Source organism: Cupressus sempervirens, chromosome 6, assembly GCF_028749045.1.
Source record: "Cupressus sempervirens isolate cs-2001-9-10 chromosome 6, ASM2874904v1, whole genome shotgun sequence".
NCBI lineage: Eukaryota > Viridiplantae > Streptophyta > Pinopsida > Cupressales > Cupressaceae > Cupressus > Cupressus sempervirens.
The window spans coordinates 12,069,902-12,095,992 of record NC_143123.1 but is presented as its reverse complement, the minus strand read 5'-3'; the positions used below and the strand labels follow the sequence as shown (position 1 = coordinate 12,095,992).

Here is a 26,091-nt window from a genome sequence, read left to right as displayed (position 1 = left end):
ACCATGAAGGAAGCCAACCCATTGTATGCCCTTCCTGGTCCATATGTATGTACTTATAGGCTTACAGATACCCATAATTAGTTATCAAAGGTCATTACAACCTTTAGATGATTTATAATCTTAAAGGAAGATAACCTATCTTATGTGCTCTCCCATCCATATATATACATTGTAGTCACCTTATCTTTCATAGTAACCCATCTATCTGATATTTATTTTAATCAACATTATATATTTAAATATTTTGCATTTTTGTTGCTCTGTGGTCCGTATGTAATAAAAGCTGCATGACGCCAGCAACCTGTTCTTTTTGAACCAGCAACTGTTCTTTTTGTATTTTGTGCATTAAATATTGAGTATCGTGTATTGACTTTGAAACATCACCAAGGTGTAACAAGATCTATTTTTGATGATTGCAGTTCCTTGCAATAATTACTATTTAACTGCAATAATAGTTATACTATTTGTATGTTATACCATTGTTTGATTAAATAAATAGTCTTTGACTGCAATCAATGTCATGAATATTGTTGCTGAGTCAATTTTTTGTTGTCTCTACTGAAAATTGAGCATCAAAGCTTTGACACAACCGTCCAATCTTATGGTACAAATTCAAGCTCTTGCAAATACATATGTTCAAAAGATGCATACCACAGTAACAACTCCATCATAAGAATTAAGCTCCTCATTTGTGATCTCCTTCATAATATCAAATGCATGTCCAGACCTTTGTGTTGTTACCACCTGTCTAATCAGAGAGATGATTAGCTTTTAATATGTGGATTCATTAGAACAAATAGTATCTGTAGTAACCTATATTTTTTTCTAGTTCTTCCACTTTACTTAAGTATGTTTGAAAGCATTTCCCTCACCTTGGTAATTATTTTTGCACGATCAAAAAAAGATTGAACTCCTTCCCATGTTTTGGAAGCACGCTTCTTTCCACTTAGGGGATTTACAAATATCTGGTATCAAAATTATTATCATTAGCTGTTGCCAAAATAAAAAACTTCATATATTCCTGATATTGACAAGAAATTGTGAAGGTACATCTGAACGCAGTACCAAAAGATTTCTTGGCCTCTTCACATCTGATGTTATGTTGTTATAGATTCGCTCAAACCATAGTTTACAAGTTTCTGGATCTGGATGGCCAAAGACGAGTGCCTTAGGTATCCAGACAGATTGTTGTTTACATGACTTTTGAACGAAGTGGACAACAAATCGGTAAAACTGCAGGATTCCAAAGATCAAAAGTGTCACATCTCAAAATATAAGATAGATTTTATTATATCTAAAGACAAAATATCCAGGTGCGCGGAAACTAAACAAGAATAAATAATAACATGCATATTCCAAAACCTTCGAATCGATACCCAATAAACAGCATGTTGCTGCTGCAGGTTTTGTTTCATGAACTAAGCCCCTACCAGCAAGCTCCACAGCATAAATATTCGATAGTAACAGCTCAGTTGGCATTTGAGATTCAGTAGTTAAACCCCAGCAAGTTGTGCTATTTCTCTCCTGCCACGCTAAAAGAAATGTCATAAATCCCATACCGATTTGCCTAAAGATGTAGAGATTGCATAATTGGCAATAAATGGAGTTAAAACAACTAAAAATAACATCTATGTAAACTATAAAGGATTGTAACATTATAAGCAAATACTCAGTGTTAAGCTTTCACCATTGTTTGATGGTATCGTTGAGTGAAAAAATATTATTTGGGCACTGATGAATATACCTGGTGCTAAAGTTGAACTGAGTCACAATAAACAACGTGTAAAACATATACAGAACAACTGATTGATTTTATTTAAACCCATTTGCCACTTAAACAGCCTTTGCTCAAGTGGCAACCCATCCTACAATCTTTCTAATAATGAGCTCTCATATACATAAGTCCCACACCACAAAGAAAGTGGAACAAATAACTATTATTGCTAGGGTTATCGTCCAGTCATATAAGAATAACTATTGGCATTTGAACTTGGTAAGTCCTCTGAAAGAAATTATAAATCTTCATTTTTCATATATTTGAAGAAAACTGTTTACACTCATGTCTAAATAGCAGCTATAAGAAGCTAAATGTTTAGAACAATCAATACATATATCTGAGGACCCATCGAATCAATTGGACAGGTCACTTAATTGAGCAGATAAGATGGAAAATAAAAGAAGGGAATTAAAGTCGGAATGAATGATCGCAGTAGGTTAATAGAATTTGAAAGTATATGAAGATTCAATAGAAAATCAAGACAATTGAAGGGATTTCAACATGAAAACAAATATAAATCATCTAAAATTAAATAAAGATAGCTTGAAAACCAAATGAAGAGGGGCTAAATCCTAGACAGATTGAGTAAAAACAAAGCCATACATTTTTTTAAAATCCTATAAAACGAGGGGCCAAAGATAAACAATCAAAAGAAACATTGACACAGCTTTTGACCTGCATCCAAATTAGAATCAAAAGAGCCAGCATCCTTATCAATCACCCAAAATAACCAATGCAATTCTCAAGAAGTTCCTGTGAGAAAAGAGCTTAGGCAAAAGCACCCACCCATCAAAACATCTGTGGTAGGAAGCAAGGTACTTCTAGTGCTTCTCCTTACCTCCAATATCTACAATTCCCTATAAGTCAAAGAGTAAAATTGGTGATAAGCTTAACAAATGTCATTTACAAAGAAAAAACTACTAGGAAGAAGTCCAAATATGTATTTCAAAATAACACCACGATGATTGCAATGGTATGCTCAAGCATTATGCTTTTGTTTATTTTGTTTTTCTAAGGATCTTATTTGTTCATTATAACCTTTTATGTGAGGCCTCGCCCCGACCCTTCGTAGCCTTAGTTGTTACTTTATCATTTTGATACTCACGACTCGAGATGTCGAGACATTATCAGATACTTGAACATATCATATTATTTCATGTTGTGTGATGTTATTTTCAGATATTTGATGTTTTATGTTTATGTATGTTGATGAATTAAGTAAAAAGATAGGATTAACATTTTGGTTTAAGATATTTTAAATGGTTAAGAATTGAATAGGATGAGAGGAACCCTGATTTTGTTATAGATGGATGTTTTAATGTGATTCCTGATACGTATATATACATATGTACATGTGATTTTTGGGACTACTGATGTGTGCAATGAGTGTGCAGATATTTTAGCCAAGAAAACCGACGGACCTTATGTGATCAGTAAATGTTAATGCTCGTAACTGTGTTCTTATGGTGTCACTTGACACTCATGATTTGTTTATGTTCTTCAGTGTGCTGATTAGGGTTAGCTGTGTAACCTTTGGACCTAGGTCGGATTTAGATAGTGTCAGTTTGCTAATTTGGTTCTTAATCGAGTTTAGTCATCCTTAATCCGGATTAGTGCTTAATCTGTTTTTTAGAGTTGTTAGTTGGTCCTAATTAATTCCTAGCTTTGTTTGGCTCTAAACCTATTCCTAAGGCTTTAAAACATGAAATAATTATACCCAAGGTGTATGGGTATGGGTTGGGGGTCTTTTCCAACCCCTAAGCCCCTTTTGTTGACTTTTGAGATCACTCAAAAAGTCTCATTTTACCTATGTGCGAAAATTGCAAGTGGTTACCATGAGTTGCCTTACCTCACCTCCACTTAGTGGTTAACCATAGTATGGGTTGAGTTAGGAGTTTCTAGAATTGTAAGTGGGTGGGAGAAGTTATTGATCCCTTTGGTGGTTGAGTTTGAGGCTTATTTAGAGGCCCTTCTTGGACTAGTGGAGGTTGTTACCCAATCTCTATATTTAGAGAGGAGTCTTGGAAGATTGAAGGAAGGAAGGGAAAAGCTCTACTCAAACTTGTTCATTTTCCATTACCTCTTTGTGAAGGTAAGAATTTTCATCTCCCTTGTTCAGATTTCATGTTTGTTTCATGCTTATGCTACTTTGTTGTTGTTTGAATGTTTGTATGTTTGTGGGTATTTGGGAAGCTTTGAAAACCATGTTATTTTGAATGATTTCCTTTCATGTTTATGTTTGAATTTTGAAATGTTCTTGCATGGGTGTTTTGGCATTACTCATCCTTGGAGAGGGCAGAAGTGGCCAATTTCGGGAAAGGGCATTTTAGTTGGACTCCAATAGTGTAGAGTCTCTTCTCAGGACGAGAAGAGGGAGAGAGGGTAGGGTGTTATGGGCCCCTACCTGTCAGCACAAACCACGTATGAGTTTTGGCATGTAAGAATGGAAGAACGAAAATTCTTGATTTATAGCCTCGATTGGGCACCTGGTTTGGTGTTGTGTCTGACATCTCCTGTTGGAAAAATCCACCTTTCTCTAGTTTTGACTCATTGTGAATCCTATTGTGTAAACCATGTATGAATATGCATGTTTGATTGTCTCTTGGTTATGCTTGGTTGTCACCCGATCGGATTCTGTTCCCTCCACGATTCTTAGAAATGTGTTGCAGGATTTGATATGGGACCCTTGATGAGGGTCAGGAAGAAAATTTAAATTAAGTGTTGTAATTTAGGATTGAAATCCTATCTAATTTGTACCTCAAAACCTTATTGTAATGGCAACGACGTCGGGTTTTCTTTCTGGTTCTTTCCCGGCTGAGCCCTTGAATCAAGTTTGCCAATAAAATTGGTGTTTGAGTATAATTGCTTGTCATGTGATTTAATCGTAAATTTTAAATTGGATGGATACACATCAAAATAGGATGGAATTGATGTTGATTTAATTTGGCAAAATTTCAAGTTTCCTTATATGTTCAAAAAGAAAATTATGTTAAGGAAAGAAAATAATGGCTATGGTTGATTTATTGCATTTCAAGTTGTATAGGAGATCATATTAATATGGTGTTAATGTGCTACAAACTATTGTATCCATGTTTTAATTCTATTCAAAATATAGACAAAAAATATATATATATATACTTGCCTTGTAATTTTATACTTGGAAAATATTTCAAAAAAAAAAATGTTGCAAGAGAGTAAAAACTCTCTGTCTTTTGTATGGGATAAGTATTGTTACCATTTTGGTAACAAAGAATCTAAAAGATTCCCTCATGATCCCTTTTTCTTTATTGAAATTTACATTTAAAATTAAAAACAATAATAATATAACCAAAATAATAATAATAATAAACTTTTAACATTTTAAACTATCCTAATATCTATTCTCACCAAAAAAACTTTCTCTTAAATGCTTACCCATCTTACCTTGGGCGTTACATCTCAAATGCTATGATTTTAAAGGGTTTTTTAAAAGTTCTTGTGCAAAGTCATTAGGGATGACGTCACCTATCCCCACTATCTTTTCCCCCCTCTTCTTTTTCTTTGAGCGCTCACCTTACTATTTCATGGAGGCAAATGTTTTGAGGGGACAAAACCTGTTGAGAAGACCCTTGGTCTGACGCCTTTTTTTGCTTAGAGTCTTCCTTATTAATCAAGCCCTGTCACCTTTCTTTGCATTGGGGAAGCGCGCAATCCCTTGTGTAGCGCGCCCAACCTTGGGGAGCGCCCAACTTGGGGGTCAGGTCAACTTGGCTAGTGGCCAAGTGGAGAGGGTTAGGTGTAGGGGAGCTTAGGGATGGGAGAAAGATAGCTTTAGAGTTAGATAGGGTGGTTAGTGTAGGTGTTAGTAGGGGTTAGGTTAGTATGATGTTAGGCTAGTCTAGTCTAGTTTAGTTAGTTTGTTTTTAATTAGTTATTTTTATTTGTGATATATAAAATGATTAAATTAAGTTAAAGTGTTAAGGGAGTTAGTTTAGATTAAGTTAATGTTAGTTTTTATATTTATGTTAAATTTTGTAATGTCAGTTTTAATTTTAGATTAGCTAGTTTAGTTTTAAATTAATTTAGTTATTTAATAAATTTTAGAAAGTTTTCGTTATTATTTAGTTGAAATTAATGTTTAGTAATTAGATATTTACATAGTTAAATGTTAATTTGTTAAGTTTTAATTTGATTAGTGATTTAATAAAATTCTTTATAAAGATTAGTATGTTTTTTTTTAAGTTATTATGTAGTTGGTTTAGCTTTAAATTAATTTAGTTGTTTAATTACTTTAGAAAGTTATAACTTAATGATTAGTTATTTTTAGTATTAATGTTAAAATTTGTCTTCGAATATTATTTAATTTTACTTAAATAGGTTAATAATTGATCATAATCTTAATAGTTTATATGGGTGTATGGGTAGATGTAATATTTCCTTTAATGAGTTCTTGATCTTATATTTTCATAATAATTTGGAACGAACTCATTTAAATTGTTATTTATATAATATGCACATTGTGTGGAAAGATAATGTAATAACATAACTTTTGTTGATATCATCTTAATAACAAAAATAATAATTTATCAGTATAGAGAACCTTTACTTAAACTGTGATTGCAACTTATCAAACTTGAGCTTTTTAATTTTTAACTTAAAAATTTATATAAATATATGTGTGTGTGTATGTGTGTGTGTGTGTGTTTTTGGCCCTCGTAGTTTGGGCATGACATTTTAATATTATTAGAAAAATTCTGATTTCCGACATTCTATATTATGCTCATACAAGTGTCAGGTGTGCATGTGCAACCCTGTGTGTGTAGGTATTTCTGTGTAAGAAAGAGATAGAGGGATAAAAGAAAACCATTCATTGCATAATGTAATGCCCTTCCTCATCAGTTCAGTAAGGTGGAGCATTAGCCTATTCAATTGGTTCCCATAGGCTAATGAGTTAGGGTTAGTAAACTTTTGGTGAGAGTTTACCCGGTGGGTTGGCAGTATCAAATGTTTTTTCATATCTTCAAAGGTTATTATGTGTCAAATGCCCTTTTCTAAAATGTTTTTGGTTGAGATCTCCAATATTTAAACTTTTTAGGAAGTTAGCTTTGGGCACCAACTGAGCCTATTGTCACGTTGCTATTTTTAGTATAGTAGCTGAGTTCAGTTTATGGTGTTATCTTGATATTTCATATAGTCCAGTGGTTTAAACAAATTAATGAAGCTTAATTAAAGATTGGACTTTAGTGTTATTTTAATTTATTAAAAAAATATAAAGTGAAATAGGTTTTATCTAATGAATGGGGGAGGCCTTTTGAGACTTTGACACCACAATCAGGAAATAAATGATATTTTTAACTAAATCAAAAGGTAAAAGCTAAAGGGAGCGTAGCCTTTTTTAGTGCTATAAAAGCAATTCTGAAGAGCTCATTTGGTATGCTTGGATCAACATTTTAATAAACCTTTTGTTGGAAGGACTTGTTCTTCTTTATGGTCTGTGAGGAGGAAATCCCTTATAGGCAACATCTTCCATGTTGATGAGGGACCCAATCTGGAGGATTTTGCTGGTTTCTTACAGAAATCACCTTTGAGTTTTATCAGTGTTCAGATATCTTCTACTTCTTCAGTTTTCAGATATTCAGATAATTAGATATCATTCATGATGGCTGCTTAAGAAGAACGTCCAGATTTTATGATACATTGTTTGGTTGTTTAAGGTTGTCCATTGTTTAGTGTAATGTCCCCTTATCTCAAATAGGATTTGACATTAAATAATAAAAATAAGATTAATAGACAAATAATAATATAATCTATTCTAAATTATTAATATAATAATATGTAACAAAATATTATAGTAATACAAATACAAATATAAATACAAAGAAATTAATAAATATAAATATTTTAAATATATATAAATAATATTTGATACCAAATACTTAATAACCACAAATAAATATTAAGCAAAATAATATTAATTAACTAATATAATTTAAATCTATATCAATAATGTTAATAATCATAATTATATTAATGAATATTAACTTAGGTATCAAAAATACTGTTGTCCTTAATAAATAAAATTATGATAATAGCACCTATCAAAAAAATTATAACAATAGCAAAATCAAAAATATCTAAAACCAAACATTGTTAGCCGAATGAGTTCATCGATGAAACTATGAATTGTGTCGGCTTCACATAAGCATTTTGTGCATGAACCTACAGCATAGATGGGTGCATTGTTTGGTGCAAGGTGTTGATTCTCCTTTCCACACAGGTATATCTGATCAACATTCTTCCAGAAGAGGAGGTGGGTTTTAAAAGCAAAGGTTTATTCTTGTCCATCAATCAGATATGAGGACAGGAGCACACAGACATATTCAGGCATATCGAATGGAGATATAGTTTTGATGGGAGTCCCATTTTCTGTGTTCGCTGAAATTCCATGGTTCCTCTGCACATCATGACCTCCATATATGAGCAATGGATTTAATATCTGCTGCCCAAATTAATTTGCAAACTGAAATAAAAGTTTGGTGCAGATCAGGAGTTTCAATTCATATCAAATCGTGTGTGGAAGCTTATGCTGAATATAATAATTGTTGTTAAGCTTGGGGTTCATCTTCAATATTGAATCAATAAGCTACAGCAGTAAGGATGGGCCCTGGAGCAGCATCATGAAGGTTGTATCAGTTTGAAAAATGAAATCTGAGTCAAAGGTCAGTTGATATTTAGACTGTAATGGACACCCAGGAATGCCCAAAAGCTGAACCATCTACTGAAATTATATTAATTCTAAAAATGCTGCAATCAAGTACAAAGAGATGTATTCCAAAGGCCAAACCCTAAGGGAATGACGTCTAGAATGTTACAACAGAGAATGAACGTCCCCTATTGCCAAAAAAGAGTGTGATTCACACATCCAAGCTCTTATCAAATGCAAGTTATAATCATCCGATAATCAGCAATGAAACTTTCAGCCCTATTTATCTTTTTCTTCATCCTTCTGGAAGGAACTAAAACATTAATTAATTGCAAGAGCTAGAAGCTTCCTCCTTCCAATAATTAATGCGTTCTCTAGAAATTCCTCCTTGGCAATCATTAATTAAATCATGAGAGACTTCCGTCCTTCCAATAATTAATACATACCCTAGAAGCTACTCCCTTGTAAATAACTAAATTAATTAAATACAAAGTCACCTTTAATTTTTAATTGAATGACTTTATAAGAAATTAATTTAATTTCTTCTTATCCTCCACTTAGACTTTGGAGAACGTGAAGGCCAAAAGATGGGATCATTACATAGAACTCATGTCAGAAGGACTTTGTAGAACCTAACAGGCAGTCCTAAAAAAGCAACAAATACAAAACTAAGGAAGTATGAGTATTGTGATAATATCCTGGCAGACATCAACCAACCTCCACCTAAGTATAGAGATCCAATCAAAAAACAATGATCAAATAAAATCTAGACACATAAGAATAATATTCAGGAGCAACAATTTTGTAATTCTTGATCAAAGCAATTCTCAAATTAGGATTCCCTAATCCATGTATGACTTGATTAAATACTACTTTCTTCTATCAATGTATGAGTTGTTCACTAAATCAGTCTATTATTAATGAGTTGAAGTTGAAGATAGCTAAAGGTGATAGAATAGAACTCTACGACGGATTATACAACTTGATATAATCATTAGAAGTTATTGGTTTCATGCCAACATATGGATATGTTGTACTAGAAGGGACATTACAGTGGTATTAGAGCATGATCCTGCCATCCTACAGGGTAAAAGATAATTAGGAAATCATTGAATAAGAGAGGATTTAAAGGGAATATTCATCATTCAATTACTAGAGAGAAGACAACATCATCATTCTACATCGAACAACAAACAACACGAAGATTTTACAAGTTTTGATTTCTAAAAATGAGACACATCATTGCAGCAATATCAATGAAGAACTTGGTTACCGGTTCGAGTTTGATTCGAAATACGGGTTCGAAGAACCGGTTAGCTGGTACAACAAAATTTTGGAAAGGGTTTTGGGTTTGTTCGTACAAAAATATGTAAAAAATTTTTAAAATATATATATATATATATATGAAGCCTAGAAGCATAGAGTATAATAAAATCATATGATTTAATCATTTAAACAACAAAAACACGATAGACGTAAACTTTAAACATGTAATTATAGCATCATGAATCAAGATCATACCATCATATATTTTGATTTTCAAGTTCAACATCAAAGATTCAAATTCAAAACATTAATATTAAATCATGATCCATGAATCATAACAGCAAGTTCAAGTATCATTGTTTCAAGTTCAAGTTTCAACTAATCATAATGTATAAAAGTTTAATATTCATCTTCTTCGTCGTCGTCATCATCATCTTCTTCTTCTTCTTCTTCTTGTAGTCCTTCCGCATTAGTTGACTCAGTAATAGAGTTGAGGCCAATGGGATCAGCACCAACAACAATAGTATAGGCATCAAAATCTTCAAAGTCTTCAATTGTAAACCGAGAAGCAAAAACATCCAAGTCCACCAACTCTGCATCTACATCCCATCTCTTTGTCTCCCCTTCTTTGTATTCTTTAGTTTTGTGCGAGAGGAGAGGCAAGTTGTAATGCACAAATACCAAGTTCTCCGCTCTTTTTTATTGGGACCTATTGCGCTTCTCTGAATGGATGAAAGAATATGTGCTCCAATTTCTCTCTGAAGCAGATGAACTAGCAATTTATGTAGAAATTCGCTCGGGTTCACACCAAATTTGATTTGGGCAGCTGAAATTCGCTCGGGTTGGAATTCTTGGACTGTGGGTTCGAATCAACCCCAAGAAAATCGAACCCTATTCAAACCTAGGCCGAACAGGACCAGTATTTCGAACTGGTTCGAACCCAGGCAGGGTTCTGGGGGCAAAACCATGAACCTAGGTAACTAAGATTAAGAATAATGCACAAGAATGAAATAAAAGGAATGGTGTAATATAAAAAACAGCAATTATTATGGAGCGACATCTTGAACTCAAAGTCAAGAGAGTTAGCATAAATATCTAAGATGTCTCAAGCAACATTAATATGCTTTCCTTTTGAACACAGAGCAGGATATAATGATTTGTTATAGCTTGCAATGACAACAGTTAAAGAATACATGTTTATTAAGATCCGGGGAAGAATACAAGCAATGTGTTCAATAAACCAGCAGATATTAAGAAAGGCATATGCGGATTTATATAAAGGAAGCGTGAGAAATCCTATAGCATATTTGAATAGATTACAATCAAATTTGTGAAAGGAAGAACACGCCAATTTGAGCAAGTGAAGAAATGGAGGAAAAAAACACATAAGACAAAATTATGAAACCATTGAGGCATAGTAAAGAGACTTAGGAAGTGAATTATAAAACATATTTGAGAAAGACCCTTGAAAGATTTACAGGAAGATTTTATAAAATTATGAGCATGGAAGATTGTTCGAGAAGCAAACAAATGTGAATCCATAAAAGCATAGGGAATATATTGAGATCGTTTAAGGAAGATATATGATGAAATGAGTATAAGATATATATATATATATATATATATTAGATTTAAAAGAGGTTTGCCTTAAAATTGAGGGGAAGACTATAAGGAATTTCCAACAAATTTGAGAGGATAAAGAGATCAATTATAGCAAACTTAGCAAACTTACAAGTCATTCATGCTAGGATTGAAGGAGGACATTCTCAATGAGTGTAAAACCAAATATAGACATTCTTAATGAGTGTAAAGATCAGCATCATTCTAAGTGAGTGTCAGGGACATTCTTAGTGAGTGTCAAAGATTCAAGGTGTTCTTAGTGAGTGCCAAGAATCAAAGACATTCTCAGTGAGTGTCAAACCAGATAAAGACATTCTTAGTGAGTGTCAAGATCAGTGCCGCTCTGAGTGAGTGTCGAGGACATTTTAGTGAGTGTCAAAGAGTCAAAGTGTTTAGTGAGTGTCAAGAATCAAAGACACTCTGAGTGAGTGTCAAACCAGAACAAGATGTTCTTAGTGAGTGTCAAGATCAGCAGAGTTCTTAGCAAGGACCAAGGACATCCTTAGTGAGTATCAAAGATTCAAGGTGTTCTTAGTGAGTGCCAAGAATCAAAGACATTCTTAATAAGTGTCAAGATCAAGGGTGTTCTTAATTAGTTCCAAGGACATTCTAAGTGAGTGTAAGGGATTTAGGGCGCTCTTAGTGAGTGCCAAGAATCAAGAGACATTCTTAGTGAGTGTCAAAACTAGAGCAAGAGCATTTTTAGTAAGTGCTAAAACAAAGAAGAAATTCTTAGCGAATGTTATAACTTCTAGTAAGAAAGGCAAAGATCCCAGAGGAGCAAAGGAACACTTAATGCGAAAGATAGGAAATGCTACAATTAATCAAGATAATTTCTACAATATGAAATTATTATTAATATTTTTAATTAAGTATTATGATGAAATATCTTATGATTTGATAAATTTGTGTTTATGAATACATTACAATTCTCACCTCGTGTCGAAATTTTCCTTTTCGCAATTTATCGGTTTGAAGGTTGCAAGTGAAGATCATAATTGAGGGGAAGATTGTAAGGAATTTGCGACGAATTTATAGCAAACTTACAAGTCATTCATACCAGAATTGAAGGACATTCTCAATGAGTGTCAAACCAAATAAAGCCGTCCTTAGTGAATGTTAAGATCAATGTTGTTCTAAGCAAGTGTCAAGGATATTCTTAGTGAGTGTCAAAGATTCAGTGCGTTCTTAGTGACTACCAAGAATCAAAGACATTCTTAGTGAGTTTCAAATCAGATCAAGATGTTCTTAGTATTAAAATAACCTTCATATTTCTTTTTAATGCTCACTATTGTATTTTATTACATCTCTGTAAATATTAGAATGTTTCTAATATTTAGGTGTAGTCTAGAATAGAATGTTTCTATTCTATTCGACTCTCCTCTTTGTATATATAGATCAGTTTGATCTCTGATTAATTCATTCAAGTATTCCGCCATTTACATTTGTAACATGGTATCAGAGCTAGGGTTTAAACCCTCTGTGCAAATCGACTGAAAAATTGTGTCTTCAGCTACTGGCCTTCTTGGAAAATCGTGGATTTGTTTTCTACAATTTTTTTTCTTGGAAACCCGTGGCTTAGTCTGTAAATCACAAATTTGAAGGTTGTTTTTTCAAATCTGTTCACACCCAAATCTCAAAAAGTGGGATTTTTTGGTTTTTTTTCAAAAACGGGTCTGTCTATCCCTGTTGGATATTCTGCTCGCGTTTTTGCTGCTGGGTTTTGTTGTCTTTTTTACATGCAAACATCATTTTTCTGCCTTTTTGACCTCTTTGGCCACCGACTGTTATTCTACTCAAAACCCTAGTTTTTTGACTTCTAAAAAATTTCTGATCACATATTCTTGGTGGGTTTTTTGAGATCTCAAATGGGTCTTCATCAGATTTTTGTGGGTGCCTCGTTTTTTGTGCCTCAATTTTTGAGCCAACGGATCTGGATTCTAACAACATTTTATTTTTGGGTTTTTCGAGCTCTTTTCTGGGTACTTCTCCAATTTTTTTGGGTCTTTCATTTTCTCACCTCAAAGTTTGTGCCATTTGAAATATTCACAACATATAAGCATCTGTATCAGCAGCATTAGAAGTCAGACTCAATTAAACAACAAGCCAATGCTGCCCAACACAGAGCAGAATGAATCTATCTACCATGCCTTTATGGCCAGCATACCTGCAAATCATGTGAAATCTTCTGCCTGGTACATCGATTCTGGTGCCTCCCAACATTTCAGTCATAGGCATGATTGGTTTGTTGAATTCACTCCCTACTCTGACTCAGTAATCTTTGGAGGTAGCGAAGAATACAATATTGTCGGCAAGGGCAATGTTCAGATTCAGTCTGGAGGAAGAAAACTCATGTTTCTCAATGTATGTTATGTTCTTGGCATGAAACATAATCTTCTGTCTGTTAGTCAGATTATGAAGCACTCTCCTCAGTTGGATGTCGTTTTCAGTGGAAATAAGTGTTCGATTATTGATCGTGCTTCTCGCATTACTCTTGCTTTTGGTCTTGAGGATCATGGTATTTATAAGCTTGTAGATTCAGGCGATTCCCTTGAGCATGCCTTCATTGCCGAATCATCCGCTCTCAGCAATCTCTGGCATCAGCGATACGGTCATCTGAACATTCAATATCTAGCACAACTTGCTCGGGATAATTTAGTCCATGGCCTACCTAATATTCAAACTAGAACCATCGCGTTTGCGGAGCTTGCCAAGCAGGGAAGCAACATAGGACACCATTTAAGAATGGTGAATCATGGCAGGCATCCAGAGTACTCCAGCTGGTCCATGTTGATGTATGTGGTCCTATGAATACTCCTTCTATTACTAGGAACAGGTATTTTTTACTCTTTGTGGATGATTTCAGTCGCAAAATGTGGGTATATTTTCTTAAGCAAAAATCAGATGCCTTTCTTGTATTTCAGCAGTTTAAAGCTCTAGTAGAAAAAGAGTCTGGTTCCTCCATCCGTACTCTTAGGACTGATAATGGGGGGAAATTCTGTTCTTTTGCTTTCTCTGCCTTTTGTACTACTCATGGCATTAGACATCAGTTTACCACACCTCACACCCCTCAGCAAAATGGTGTTCTAGAGCGTCGAAATCATACCATCACATAAATGGCTAGGGCTATGCTAGAGCATAGAAATGTTCACAGAAAATATTGGGCAGAAGCAGTATCCACAGCTGTCTACCTTCTTAACCGGTCACCCACCCTTGCAGTTAATCATAAGACTCCTGAGGAAGCCCGGACTGGTCGCAAACCTAGGATCAACCATTTGAAAGTTTTTGGCTCTCTGGCATATGTATGGATTCCTGATGCCAAACGCAGTAAGTTGGATTCCAAAAGCCAGAAACTTATGTTTACAGGATACAGTCACACACATAAGGCCTAAAGACTGATTGATGTAAATACTGATCATTTAATCTTTAGTTGTGATGTTGTGTTTGATGAGGAACTCGGACCATTTCCGCTCTCTGACTCCCCACCACATTCCGAGATTCAGTCTTCAGCAATCTCTGACTTGGGTTCTTCTATTTTATATGAGTCATCTGATGCTACTGATACACCACCTCAGTCACTTCCAGATAATACAACTCCTGCTCCTGCTTCTCATCCAGCTATTCCGACAACATCTGATATTGGCTCCTCGACTCTTCAGCCAAAATGGTGGGCTCAAACAATTAGTGATCTTCATCCTGATGAACTCATTGAGGGTAGAACCTCCAGAAATAAGAGCCTTCAGCACAACACAGTTAATATAGCTCTTATGGCCAACATCCACAGTATCCCTGAGCCCCAGATATATGCAGAGGCCAAAGGAATTCTAGAATGGGAACAAGCAATGGATGCTGAGCTTAAGAGTCTTCAAAAGAACCACACCTGGGTTCTTTCAGATCTCCCTCCTGGGAAGAAACCCATTAGCTGTAAATGGGTCTATAAGGTCAAGTACCATGCAGATGGTACCTTGGACAAATACAAAGCCAGACTTGTTGCTCGAGGATTCACCCAGCACAAAGGCATTGATTATGAGGAGACATTTTCTCTAACAGCCAAGATGAGCACTATTCACATTCTTCTTGCAATTGCAGCTCAGTATGGTTGGAAAGTTCATCAGATGGATGTGAAGAGCGCCTTTCTCAACGGTGAATTACAAGAAGAAGTCTACATGACGCAGCCCCCAAGTTTTAAGGTTGCCGGTTCAGAGCACAAAGTATGTAGACTCCAGAAGGCCCTCTATGGTCTTAAACAAGCCCCTAGGGCTTGGTACATAAAGATTGATCATTACTTGGTTGCTCAAGGATTTCAGCGTAGTCCGTCAGACAATAATCTGTATATTAAACACTTTGGTAATGATATTCTTTTTCTTGTTGTCTATGTGGATGATTTGATCATTACTGGAAATTCAGAACATTTGATTTCAAAAATCAAATAGGATCTGTGCAGAACTTTTGATATGACAGATCTCGGATTGCTTCATTATTGTTTAGGTATTGAGGTTTGGCAGACTGACAACAGTATTTTTTTGTCTCAGTCCAAGTATGCCAGAAGTTTGCTTGATAGGTTTCGAATGCAGGATTGCAAATTTGCCTCCACTCCTATGGAGACTGGTCTGAAATTGTCCGCACAATCTGTTTCTCCTCTTATAGATGAAGCACTCTTCAGGCAGCTAGTAGGTAGTCTCATCTACCTTACTACTACTAGACCTGATCTCAATTTTGCAGTCAGCTACATCTCACGGTTCATGACAAACCCCAAGACTGATCATTGGATTGCAGCGAAACGTGTGTTACGCTATGTACATGGTACTTCAGATTATGGTCTTCTTTACACAAGGAGTACTACTCCTCAACTCAATGGATTCACTGATTCTGATTGGGCCGGCTCAGTTGATGACAGGAAATCTACTTTTGGCTATGTGTTTAGTATCGGATCTGCAGCAATTACTTGGACCAGTAAGAAGCAACAGGGACATGCACTCTCCTCTACAGAAGCAGAATATAGAGGAGCTGTCAAGGCTGCTTGTGAAGCAGTTTGGCTCGGGCAGATGCTTGCAAATATGCATATTCCTCAAACAGGTCCGACTTCTTTGTTTTCAGACAATCAAGGCGTACTCAAACTTGCCAAGAACCCAGTGTTTCATGAACGAACCAAGCACATAGAGCTTCATTGCCATTACATCCAACAATTAGTAGAAGATGGATCTATTCAGTTACGCTATGTCCCTACCTCAGAGCAATCAGCAGATATTTTCACAAAACCCCTTGGTCCTGACAAGTTTGTTAAATTCAGGGGATCTATTGGTGTAGTAAATAGATTGAGCATTAAGGGGGGGTATTAAAATAACCTTCATATTTCTTTTTAATGCTCACTATTGTATCTTATTACATCTCTGTAAATATTAGAATGTCAAAATCAATGAAGTTCTTAGTGAGTGCCAAGGACATTCTAGTGAGTGTCAGAGACTCAGGGTGTTCTTATTGAGTGCCAAGAATTAAAGACATTCATAGTGAGTGTAAAGATAAAGGGTGTTCTTAATGAGTTCCAAGGACATTCTTGGTGAGTGTCAAGGATTCAGGACGCTCTTAGTGAGTGCCAAGAATCAAGAGACATTCTTAGTGAGTGTCAAGACTAGAACAAGAGCATTCTGAGAAAGTTCTAAAACAAAGAAGAAATTATTCGCAAATGTTATAATTCCTAGAAAGGAAGGCAAAGATTCCAGAAGGAGCAAAGGAACAATTAACGTAAGAGAAGGAAAATACTACAATTAATCAAGATAAGTTCTACCATATGAAATTAATCTTATGAATTTAAATTAAGTATAAAATATCTTTGTATTTATTAATACATTACAGTTCTCACCTCAAGTCCAAATTTTCCCTTTCAGGGTTTATTGGTTTCCAGGTTGCAAGTGAAGATCGTATCAAAGTTGGCAACAGAAGCTACTCACTAAATTGATAATTGCTTGGGGACAAGCAATTTCGAAGAAGGGTAGACTATAATCTCCCCTAATCTCATATAGGAGTTGACATTAAATAATAAAATAAGATTAATAGACAAATAAATCATAATATAATCTATTATAGATTATTATTGCAATAATAACTAACAAAAAAAATCAGAGTGATAAAAATACAAAGAAATTAATACAAAATTATTTTTTAAATAGGAATACACGTAAATATTTTAAATATATATAGATAATAAGTATTAATATAAATATGGAATGTTAATGGGCCTTCAAGGGTTAATCCTCAACAAAGGAAGGAAAGATACACCCAAAGGAAGGCTGGATTAAAATTAATTTTGATGGGGCTGCCCAAGGTAACCCGGGCATATATGGATGCGGATGTATTGCACCGGATCATGAAGGGAATTATGTGGCTTTTGTTGCAAAAAGACTAAGGGATGGGACTAATAACATCGCAGAATATGAAGTAGCAAAAGAGGCTATTTTTGTTAGAAGCCAAGCTGGGCATCAAGCAATTGCACTTGGAAGGAGACATAGAGGTTATCGTCAATGGGATTAAAAAAGGCAAACTGGAGTCTTGGCACTTGGACAAGCACATTAACCAAATTAAGTGTCTTTTGTTGGAGTTTGAGGACTACAGAGTTTCCCATGTCTACAGAGAGGCAAATGTGGTGGTTGATAAATTGGCCAACCTGGGAGCGAATGCCCCATTTGGGAAACAGAATGAAATTTTTGAAGACTTTGGTCTTCTCAAACTTGATTGAAGATGGTGTGTTTTTAGTGGCATTATATCCACTCATCTCCATTTGAAGGAGTGAATTATAATTATTAACCCTCGATTAAGAACACTTACAAGCAAGCAATCCAATAGGCGTGACAAAGGATCCGTGCACATGAGGATTTTGAAATGTACGCTTCCAGATCCTTCATGGGAGTGTTTTAAGTAGGAGAAGGACCTTATTTTTCACAAGCATTTGAGCAGAGTATTCAAAAATGCAAGCTTATGAAGGCAAAATTTCGATGCAACACCTGGAGACCATTTTCCTCATTGAGGACCAAGATTTCATAAGCTGCGTTATGGAGATTTTTGGCCTGAAGTATTTGGACTCCTATTGGAGAAGGAGGACCAATCTAGACATTGTTTCACTCTTTGTCACTTTGGCATTGCTCGTTGGTGAGACAAAAGAGGAAATTCGATAGGTCATAGTTGTGTGTAACTATCGACCCACAGTGGCTTCTAGGAGTTGATGAGATCATTGACATGACCAAGCTAGGAGAAGGGTTGGATATGGGGGCAAGAACCTTGGAGGCAGATTGGAGGAGGTGACTCATCATTGCAGCCTCTAGTTGTGTGGTCAACTGCAACCCCCTGTGAGGTGCATGTGTCGAAAGAGATTGAAGGATGGCGGAAACTAGTCAATTTTTTGTAGGAGAAGATTTGGGTTTTGGAGGAAGGGAAGTAGAGTTTCATGAAGACAACTCCAAGGAAGAGTGTGAAACCCCCTGGTGAGCCGCTGCGTTACTAGCTGGGTAAAGGAAGACGGGAGGCTGTTGGGGCGTCTATGAGAGCTGGGATGTGGGTCAACGTGTCTCTCACAAGGGAGGTAGAAACAAGCGGCTCTAGCAGACAACGACGCTCTATGGAGGATGATCACTCCATCCCAAACTTCACCAAGGAGGAAGCTGCAAACTAGTTTAAGGCTTGAATCGACAAGGTAGTTTATGGTATGTATGGTGGCTCTCTACCAGTTTTTATTTGTTCAAATGTAATGGGTCGGGTGTAGTTTGAAGGTGTTAAGGCCTTTTGTAACTAGCAAGCATTAACTTTTTGTTGTTAATGGGGATTAGATTGAGGGCTTTTATAGTGTCCTCTTCATACTATGACACACTATTGTAAGAATCGTCATTTTAAATTAATACAATACAAAATGTTACTTATCAAAAAAAAGTATTAATATAAATATAAATAATATTCGATATCGGGTACAGGTTCTATTGCAAGGAATTCAATGGGAGAGGTTGTAGCAATGATGCCTATCAAATTACAGGAGAGGACAAATAATGTGGCAGAAGCATAGGCGGCTTTGGTTGCTTTCTGATTGGGGTATAAGCTTGGTTTGGATAATATAAATCTAGAAGGGGATTCAAAAATAATTGTGGAGGCATTGAAATCTAATCATTCTCAAACTTGGTATATTCTGAATTTAATCAATGAAGCAGTGGGTGAATTGAATAAATTCACACATTATAAGATAAGTCACATTCTTAGAGAGGGCAATAAGAAGCTGATAAATTCGCAAACTAGGCTATATTAGAAATATTGGCCAGGAGGCCTTTGATGATTTCAGAAATTTAACATTGGACAAAGTAATGTAAGGAATAATTGTAATCGTAAATGCCATCTAAGCCGAGCATGTCTAGATTTTTCGAATGATAGATGACATAGGGATTGATAATTTGATTTAACCATTTGAATGTTGGCATTGGGAGTATTAGATAGGTGGGTGGCGTCTCAAATGTTGCCGGTAAGTTGATCAACGAAATCAGCCGATGGATTTAATGGGAAAGCTTGCACGTGTGGGGAGATGGTGTGCGAAACAAGATATCAAAAATAAAATGATTTAACTTATAGGCAGTGTTCATTTGGAGAGAGTTGTAAGAAGCCGACACTGGTAAGAAAGAGTAGTTTGTGTTTGAAGTTTGAGAGAGTAAAATGGAGGCATCTTTCTCGATGGATTCAAACAAGCAGATGAAGTCTTTCAAAGGCCCAGCTAGCAGGGAGTGAGTAAAAGGACTGTTGAAGGTGAAAGTGGAGGAAATGATCACAGCAGTCATTTTGGGTGAGCAGTTCCAAGAGAGACGAATAAAATGACGCACAAATTTGATGTCATTGCCATTTTTGTGGCATGGGGTTTGGAGTTGAACAAAAGCATGTAGGAGGTGTGGAGGATTACCAAGGCATTGTTTGAAAGTGATATGCTTGGTGAGCTTGACTCAATCTTGGATTGAGCAATTCTAGGTGTGGGAGTTGACTTGAGTGAATGTTTTCAAGATGAGGATGAAGGTAGACGTTTTGGGTATGTGTCATTTATGAGATGGAGGGCAAAAGTGGATAAACCACTTATGTTTCAGAATACAGCATAGGCATGGCAAAGAATGAAGGCAGAACTAGAGAGGTTTGAGATGATTGAGCATGAAGGGGTTGGGGTTGTGCTCAGGAATGTGCCTTGTCAAAGAAGAAGTCGTTGCAGAAGAAGAGTTGTAGGTGTAATGGGATGAAATGGGGTGTTGAGGTTTCTTTTTGGCCTCCTTTTGATGTTTTTGTGCGTTAGTGGTGGACAAAATGAAGACTAGAGTCTACGTTTTGAAATGTGCCTATGGAGAAGCAAAGTCTCAAGTAAGCAAGGATGAAATCATTCGCAGGCCTTTTTGGAGGGAACCGGAGATGTGGGGATCGATAGTCGAAGGATTGCTAAGGCATTGGCAACAGTGGTTACTTTCTTTGGAGTAAATCCAGTAATTTGTGCAGCACTGGTTAGAGATAATTGTGATTGTTATACCTTGTATTTACTAGTGTCATGGATAGAGGGATATTGTCATTGTTATACTACAAATATGATGTATATGGTTTAGATCTCAGTAGTAGTGAGTTTCTGGATAGGGCAAGAGTAGTGAGTTTTTGGATAGATGTTTTAGTCTCTAATTGTTGAAGTTAGACAGAAATTTCAGTTGTACTGAAATATGGATAGCATTGTAATCTTCTTATTTTTTAATAATAAAATATTCCTATGACCGACCAAAAAACAAATATTTGATATCAAATACTTATAACCACAAATATATATTAACCAATATAATATCAATAATAATATAGTTTAAATCTATATAGATAATGTTAGTAATCATAATAGTATTATTGAATATTAATTTAGGTATCAAAATTACTAGGGTCCTTCATAAATAAAAAGTATAATAATAGCAAAATCAAAAACATTTAAAACCAAACATTATTAGCCAAAGGAGCTCATTGACGAAACTATGAACAGGCAGCTTTGATGGAATACTAGTTTTCACAAATTAGGATCTCCATTTTGGATATTCTCCCTAACCTTCTATTTTTATTGCTTCTACTATCTTCTATGAATTATGTGATTTTCACAATAAGATGTGATGCTCTTAACACATAGTTGGTCTCAGTAATTTTTATTCATAAATTTATGTCCATAATTCCAAAGATTTTGTATTGTCATTAACCTTTTTTGGCTAGTATGTAAGGTTCTAATCTATTTTGAAATATTTTATAAATGTGTTATATCGCTAATATTCCACATCAAGCAGCTTAATTGGGAACAAATAACCATCTTGAAGGCACCAAGATGAATTCAATTGCACAAAAGATAATTGTATCCTCCTGACTTTTCAAATATGAAAATATATAATAATTAGTAAGGTTACAAACATGGCAGATACGTTCTGTAGTGACAACAATTAAGCATGTATGTTAGGGAGGCGGGAATGACTATTGGCATCTATCATGAGAAGAACTTTAAAAATATCTAAATAATCATTTGCATATAATTTTGGAAAAATAAGAATATGTCAATGCAAAAGCAATTATGACAGAGGAAGATCAAATAGTAAGTTTTACACAGCGACAACACCTTGGTATGGCCACATGGTGGCAATTCCAAATGTTTGGTATGAAGAGCACAGCAAGTATCTAACGTTTCAACTTGCAAGAAGATTGCCCACATCAAAAAGTGATGAAGATAAAGCAGATGTCTGTAGTGAATAAAGCGCTTAAAGAATATGTTTGATTGTTACATTCAAAATGTTGAAAGTTCATCAAGGCATATGAGAGCCTCGATTCCTAGATTGATAACTAATAGATACCATTGCCATTGATATTGAAATCACAATTATTCATTTGGGTAATAGCATTGTAATGTTGTCTTATTTGTTTTGTAGGTTTAGGGTGCACAGGAGAATGAAGACTTATCAATCTGACAGAAGGATTACACCCGAGCAAGTTGATGTGGAAACAGAAGAATATTCACATATGATGCCAATAAAGAGTTTGAAGGGGATTCACCCAAAGGCATTCTTGCTTTCAAGTGCTGGTCATTGCCTATTCCAGATGAATCAATTATATCTAGAATCAGTGAGCATATAAAGCAGATAAGGAATACAAAAAGTGTGATCACGATTTGGAGGTTTTCTTACCTTGCAACTATGTAACATTGCGGGAATTATCCAAGCCTCCTGTACGCGATAAGCTACATGGTTTCTCTCCATGATAGGGAGATCATTACCGATCATAAATAAATGTAAGGTGCAATACCCCAAGTTTGTTCAAGTGGCTGTTTGAAGATTGTTAGAGCAGTGATTATGGCAAGAACTTTATAAAACCAACTAGTGTCTTTTGGTGTACAGGAATATGTAAAACCATTCATGCTTGGTGAGTGTATTAATTCGATATTTCATATAGATTTGAGAGTTATTAACCAAGCTCCAAGATTAGTTATTAGTTTTGGATTAGTGTGTTGTTTTGAAAAGGGTTTCGCACCTTTTCACTTGTTTATAGATATAAGATGCCAATGTAGAAGAAACACAACTCTTTAGATACCAAAATAGATTTTTACATGCAGAGTGAATATATTGAGTTTCCTCAAAAGCAAAGATTGAATTTATGCAAACCTGTGGATGTGAACCATTGCTGACAGTATGCAGATATTAATATGCTATTTTGAGAAAGGAGTCCAGAGGATTGATTATCAGATATGAGTGTCTCCATTGTTTTTTTCATCTTGGCATGACCAGTAAGCATTATATTGTTTATTTATTTATATAAAGCATTGGGGTAAAAATGCTATCAAGTTTCGTCCTTTATAATCATTTATAGTTCTAAGCAGTTTAAATATCCAATTGTGATAGGGTCATTTACAGCATCTTAAATTTGAACTTTATAGATACAGAGAAATACTGGGTTGTTTCCTTATCTTTGATCAGTTTGTCTCCCAAGCATAGGAGTTAAATTTCAATTTGGACTTATTTAAGATTGCATATATATTTGATCTTCCGCATATTGATAGTAAAAATTTTTATGGTATAAATGCAAAATAATTTTATAAAGTCGTACATAAAAAATTTATAGTACTGACTCTATCGCCCTTCTAATTTAGGCACTGGTCTTACATTGTTTATGTTATATTGGTTTATGTCCTTGGATATTGGCAATTATCTCTTTTCTTTATTTTGAGAGAATTAATCTATTCATTCATTATCATAATTTACAAGTATCCTCATTTTAAAACGTTGTTACCTTCATATAAATACATTCATTGTTGTTTTCAATTCAGAATAGTCAAGTCTGAAGCATTTACGCCTTGAAGTAATTAGTGAAGTTTTGAACTCAATATACCTTCAGCATTTTTATATCTATTTGAAGTGGTGCAAATCAGAAGATTCCTTAATTCCTTGCCGTTTGGAAGTTTCTTCTTTGTTGCACTTGTGATCAGATTTATCTGCTTTAAGAACCATCGAATTTAGGAGATTGGTTCAAGATTAGGCGTACTCACCCTGGCCCCGCAAAGCCAAAGAGCAAAGGACTTGTATCGAATCGATCGGTCCTGTCAAGCTGGCCTTCAACTCATTGGAATCCCAGCATTGAGATGGCAAGGCTCATAGGACTCCAAACTGTGGTTTTGGAAACCAACAAGCTTCACATAAGCCTTTTTGTGCATGAACCGATGACATGGATGGGTGCATTGTTTGGTGCAAGGTGTTGCTTCCCCATAACATGTAGGGGTATATCTGATCAACATTCTTCCAGCAGAGGAGGGGGATTTTAAAAACAAAGGCCTATTCTTATGCATCATTCAGATATGAAGACAGGAACACATAGACATATCGATTGGAGAAATAATTTTGTTGGGAGTTCCATTTTCTGTGTTCACTGGAATTTCGCGATTCATATGCACATCATGACCTCCATATATGAGCGACAGATTTAATATCTGCTGCCCAAATTGACTTGCAAACTGAAATAGGAGTTTGGTGCAAATCAGTAGTTTCAATTCATATTGGCTTGTATGTGGAAGTTTATGCAGAACATAATAGTTGTCGTTAAGCTTGGGATCTATTTGACAAATGAAATTTGAATCAAAGGTCAGTCAACACTTAGAACTCATGTCAGAAGGACTCTGCAGAGCCTAACAAGCAATCCTAAAAGAGTAACAAATACAAAATTAAGGAAGCATAATTATTGTGATAGTATTCTGGCAGACATCAACCAACCTCCACCTAAGTATAGAGATACAATCAAAAAACAATGAACAAATAAAATCAGGACACATAAGAATAATATTCAGGATCGACAATTTCTTATTCTTGATCGAAGCAATTCTCAAATTAGGATTCCTTAATCCAAGTACGACTTGATTAAATACTACCTTCTTCTATCAATGTATGAGTTTTTCAATAAATCAGTCCACTATTACAGAACTCAAGTTCAAGATAGCTAAAGGTGACATAATTAAATTCTATGACTGATTATTCAAATTTGTTATAATCATTCAAAAAAATTGGTCTCATGCCAACACATGGATACGTTGTACTAGAAGGGACATTACAATTAGCTTTTCCTTGTCCCTCATAGGCTAATGGAGTTGTTCAGAGGGCACAGTTTGACCATCACAGAGCTTTTCGGGTAGCAGTTGTCAGTCTTTACGCCTCCAGGTATTTCCTATGTTTTGAGGCAAGTTATTTAGGGGTTTTTGGCTATGTTTTGGGGTACCTACTATTTATAGTAAGTTGGTAAATTTTAGAAAGGGACCTTAATATTTTTAGTATGACATCCAGATTGATATGGTGGGATCAGTAGGTTAGCCAATGATGAAGTCAGAATCATTAAATAATGGTTACTAATGGAGATATGACATTTAGTTATTATAAAGTGTTACATTAATAATAATTGATTATTTTAAGGGAATATTATATTGACTTCATGTGACTTTAAAGGGGATTTAATATTATGAAGTCAAATTATAAAGTGAGAGCATTTGATGAATTTATTTGACTTTATTATAAAAGGACATTTAATGATTATAAAGTGCATATGAGAAACAATGTAAAGTGCCAATTTAAAGTTGCATATAAATGATTATTAAAATATACTTCATATTGTTTTGTTGTGCGCAAAGTGAAGGTAAATGAAATTAAAGTGAAATTTAATGAGATGAAGCCAAATACAAATTAAATATCATATAAAGGCTTACTGAAATGGGATTGGATGATTCTAGAATCATTCAACACTTGTCTTTCCTCAAGAAGCTTTGGCTTTGAAGAAGAAACTTAGGGGTTCACTATAATTTTTGATCCTGGAAGATCTAGCATCTCTTTGTGTAATGTCCCCCACTTAGCGAGTTTGGAGGTCTGAATATTGTCAAAATTAGTAACACACTCATGTTAGGCCATTGTGTAGTCCATTTGGAGTCTTCTAGCACAAGATTCTCGTTGATGCAAATTGAAAAAGAGTCATTTAAAGCCAGCTGAAATACTATATCAGTCATACATCCCTTGCATGTGAATTGTTTGATGAAATTCCTTGAGCTTTCATCAGCATTTTTTTGAAAGCAGATTTGAGGAGGACCATTACAGTGGTATCAGAGCTCACTCCGAGTACCAGTTACCACCCCCAAACCGATGGGCAAACAAAGATAGTGAACAAGTGGGTTGAGGGATATCTCCGAAACTACATTGCAGGGCAGCAGAGGGCT

General features: G+C 35.2%; 1 protein-coding gene across 11 annotated transcripts in view; it reads right to left on the bottom strand.

Moving 5' to 3' along the window:
* ACD5 (Diacylglycerol kinase family protein) overlaps positions 1-26,091 on the bottom strand; it is a 156,641-nt gene that overhangs the window by 69,517 nt on the left and 61,033 nt on the right. For 4 of the 11 annotated variants that reach the window (XR_016352591.1, XM_089786333.1, XM_089786331.1 and 1 more), the window contains 4 exons: positions 1,363-1,524; positions 1,066-1,233; positions 873-965; positions 652-744 (listed from right to left, as the gene is read on the bottom strand). Coding sequence is in view for 10 of the 11 variants with exons in the window: in XM_089786333.1 (XP_089642459.1) it covers positions 652-744; positions 873-965; positions 1,066-1,233; positions 1,363-1,524 (516 nt within the window). In the remaining variant the exon portion in view is untranslated. Of the gene's footprint in view, positions 1-651; positions 745-872; positions 966-1,065; positions 1,234-1,362; positions 1,533-26,091 lie in introns of all 11 variants that reach the window. The other 7 variants (XM_089786336.1, XM_089786335.1, XM_089786338.1 and 4 more) reach the window with 4 other exon arrangements.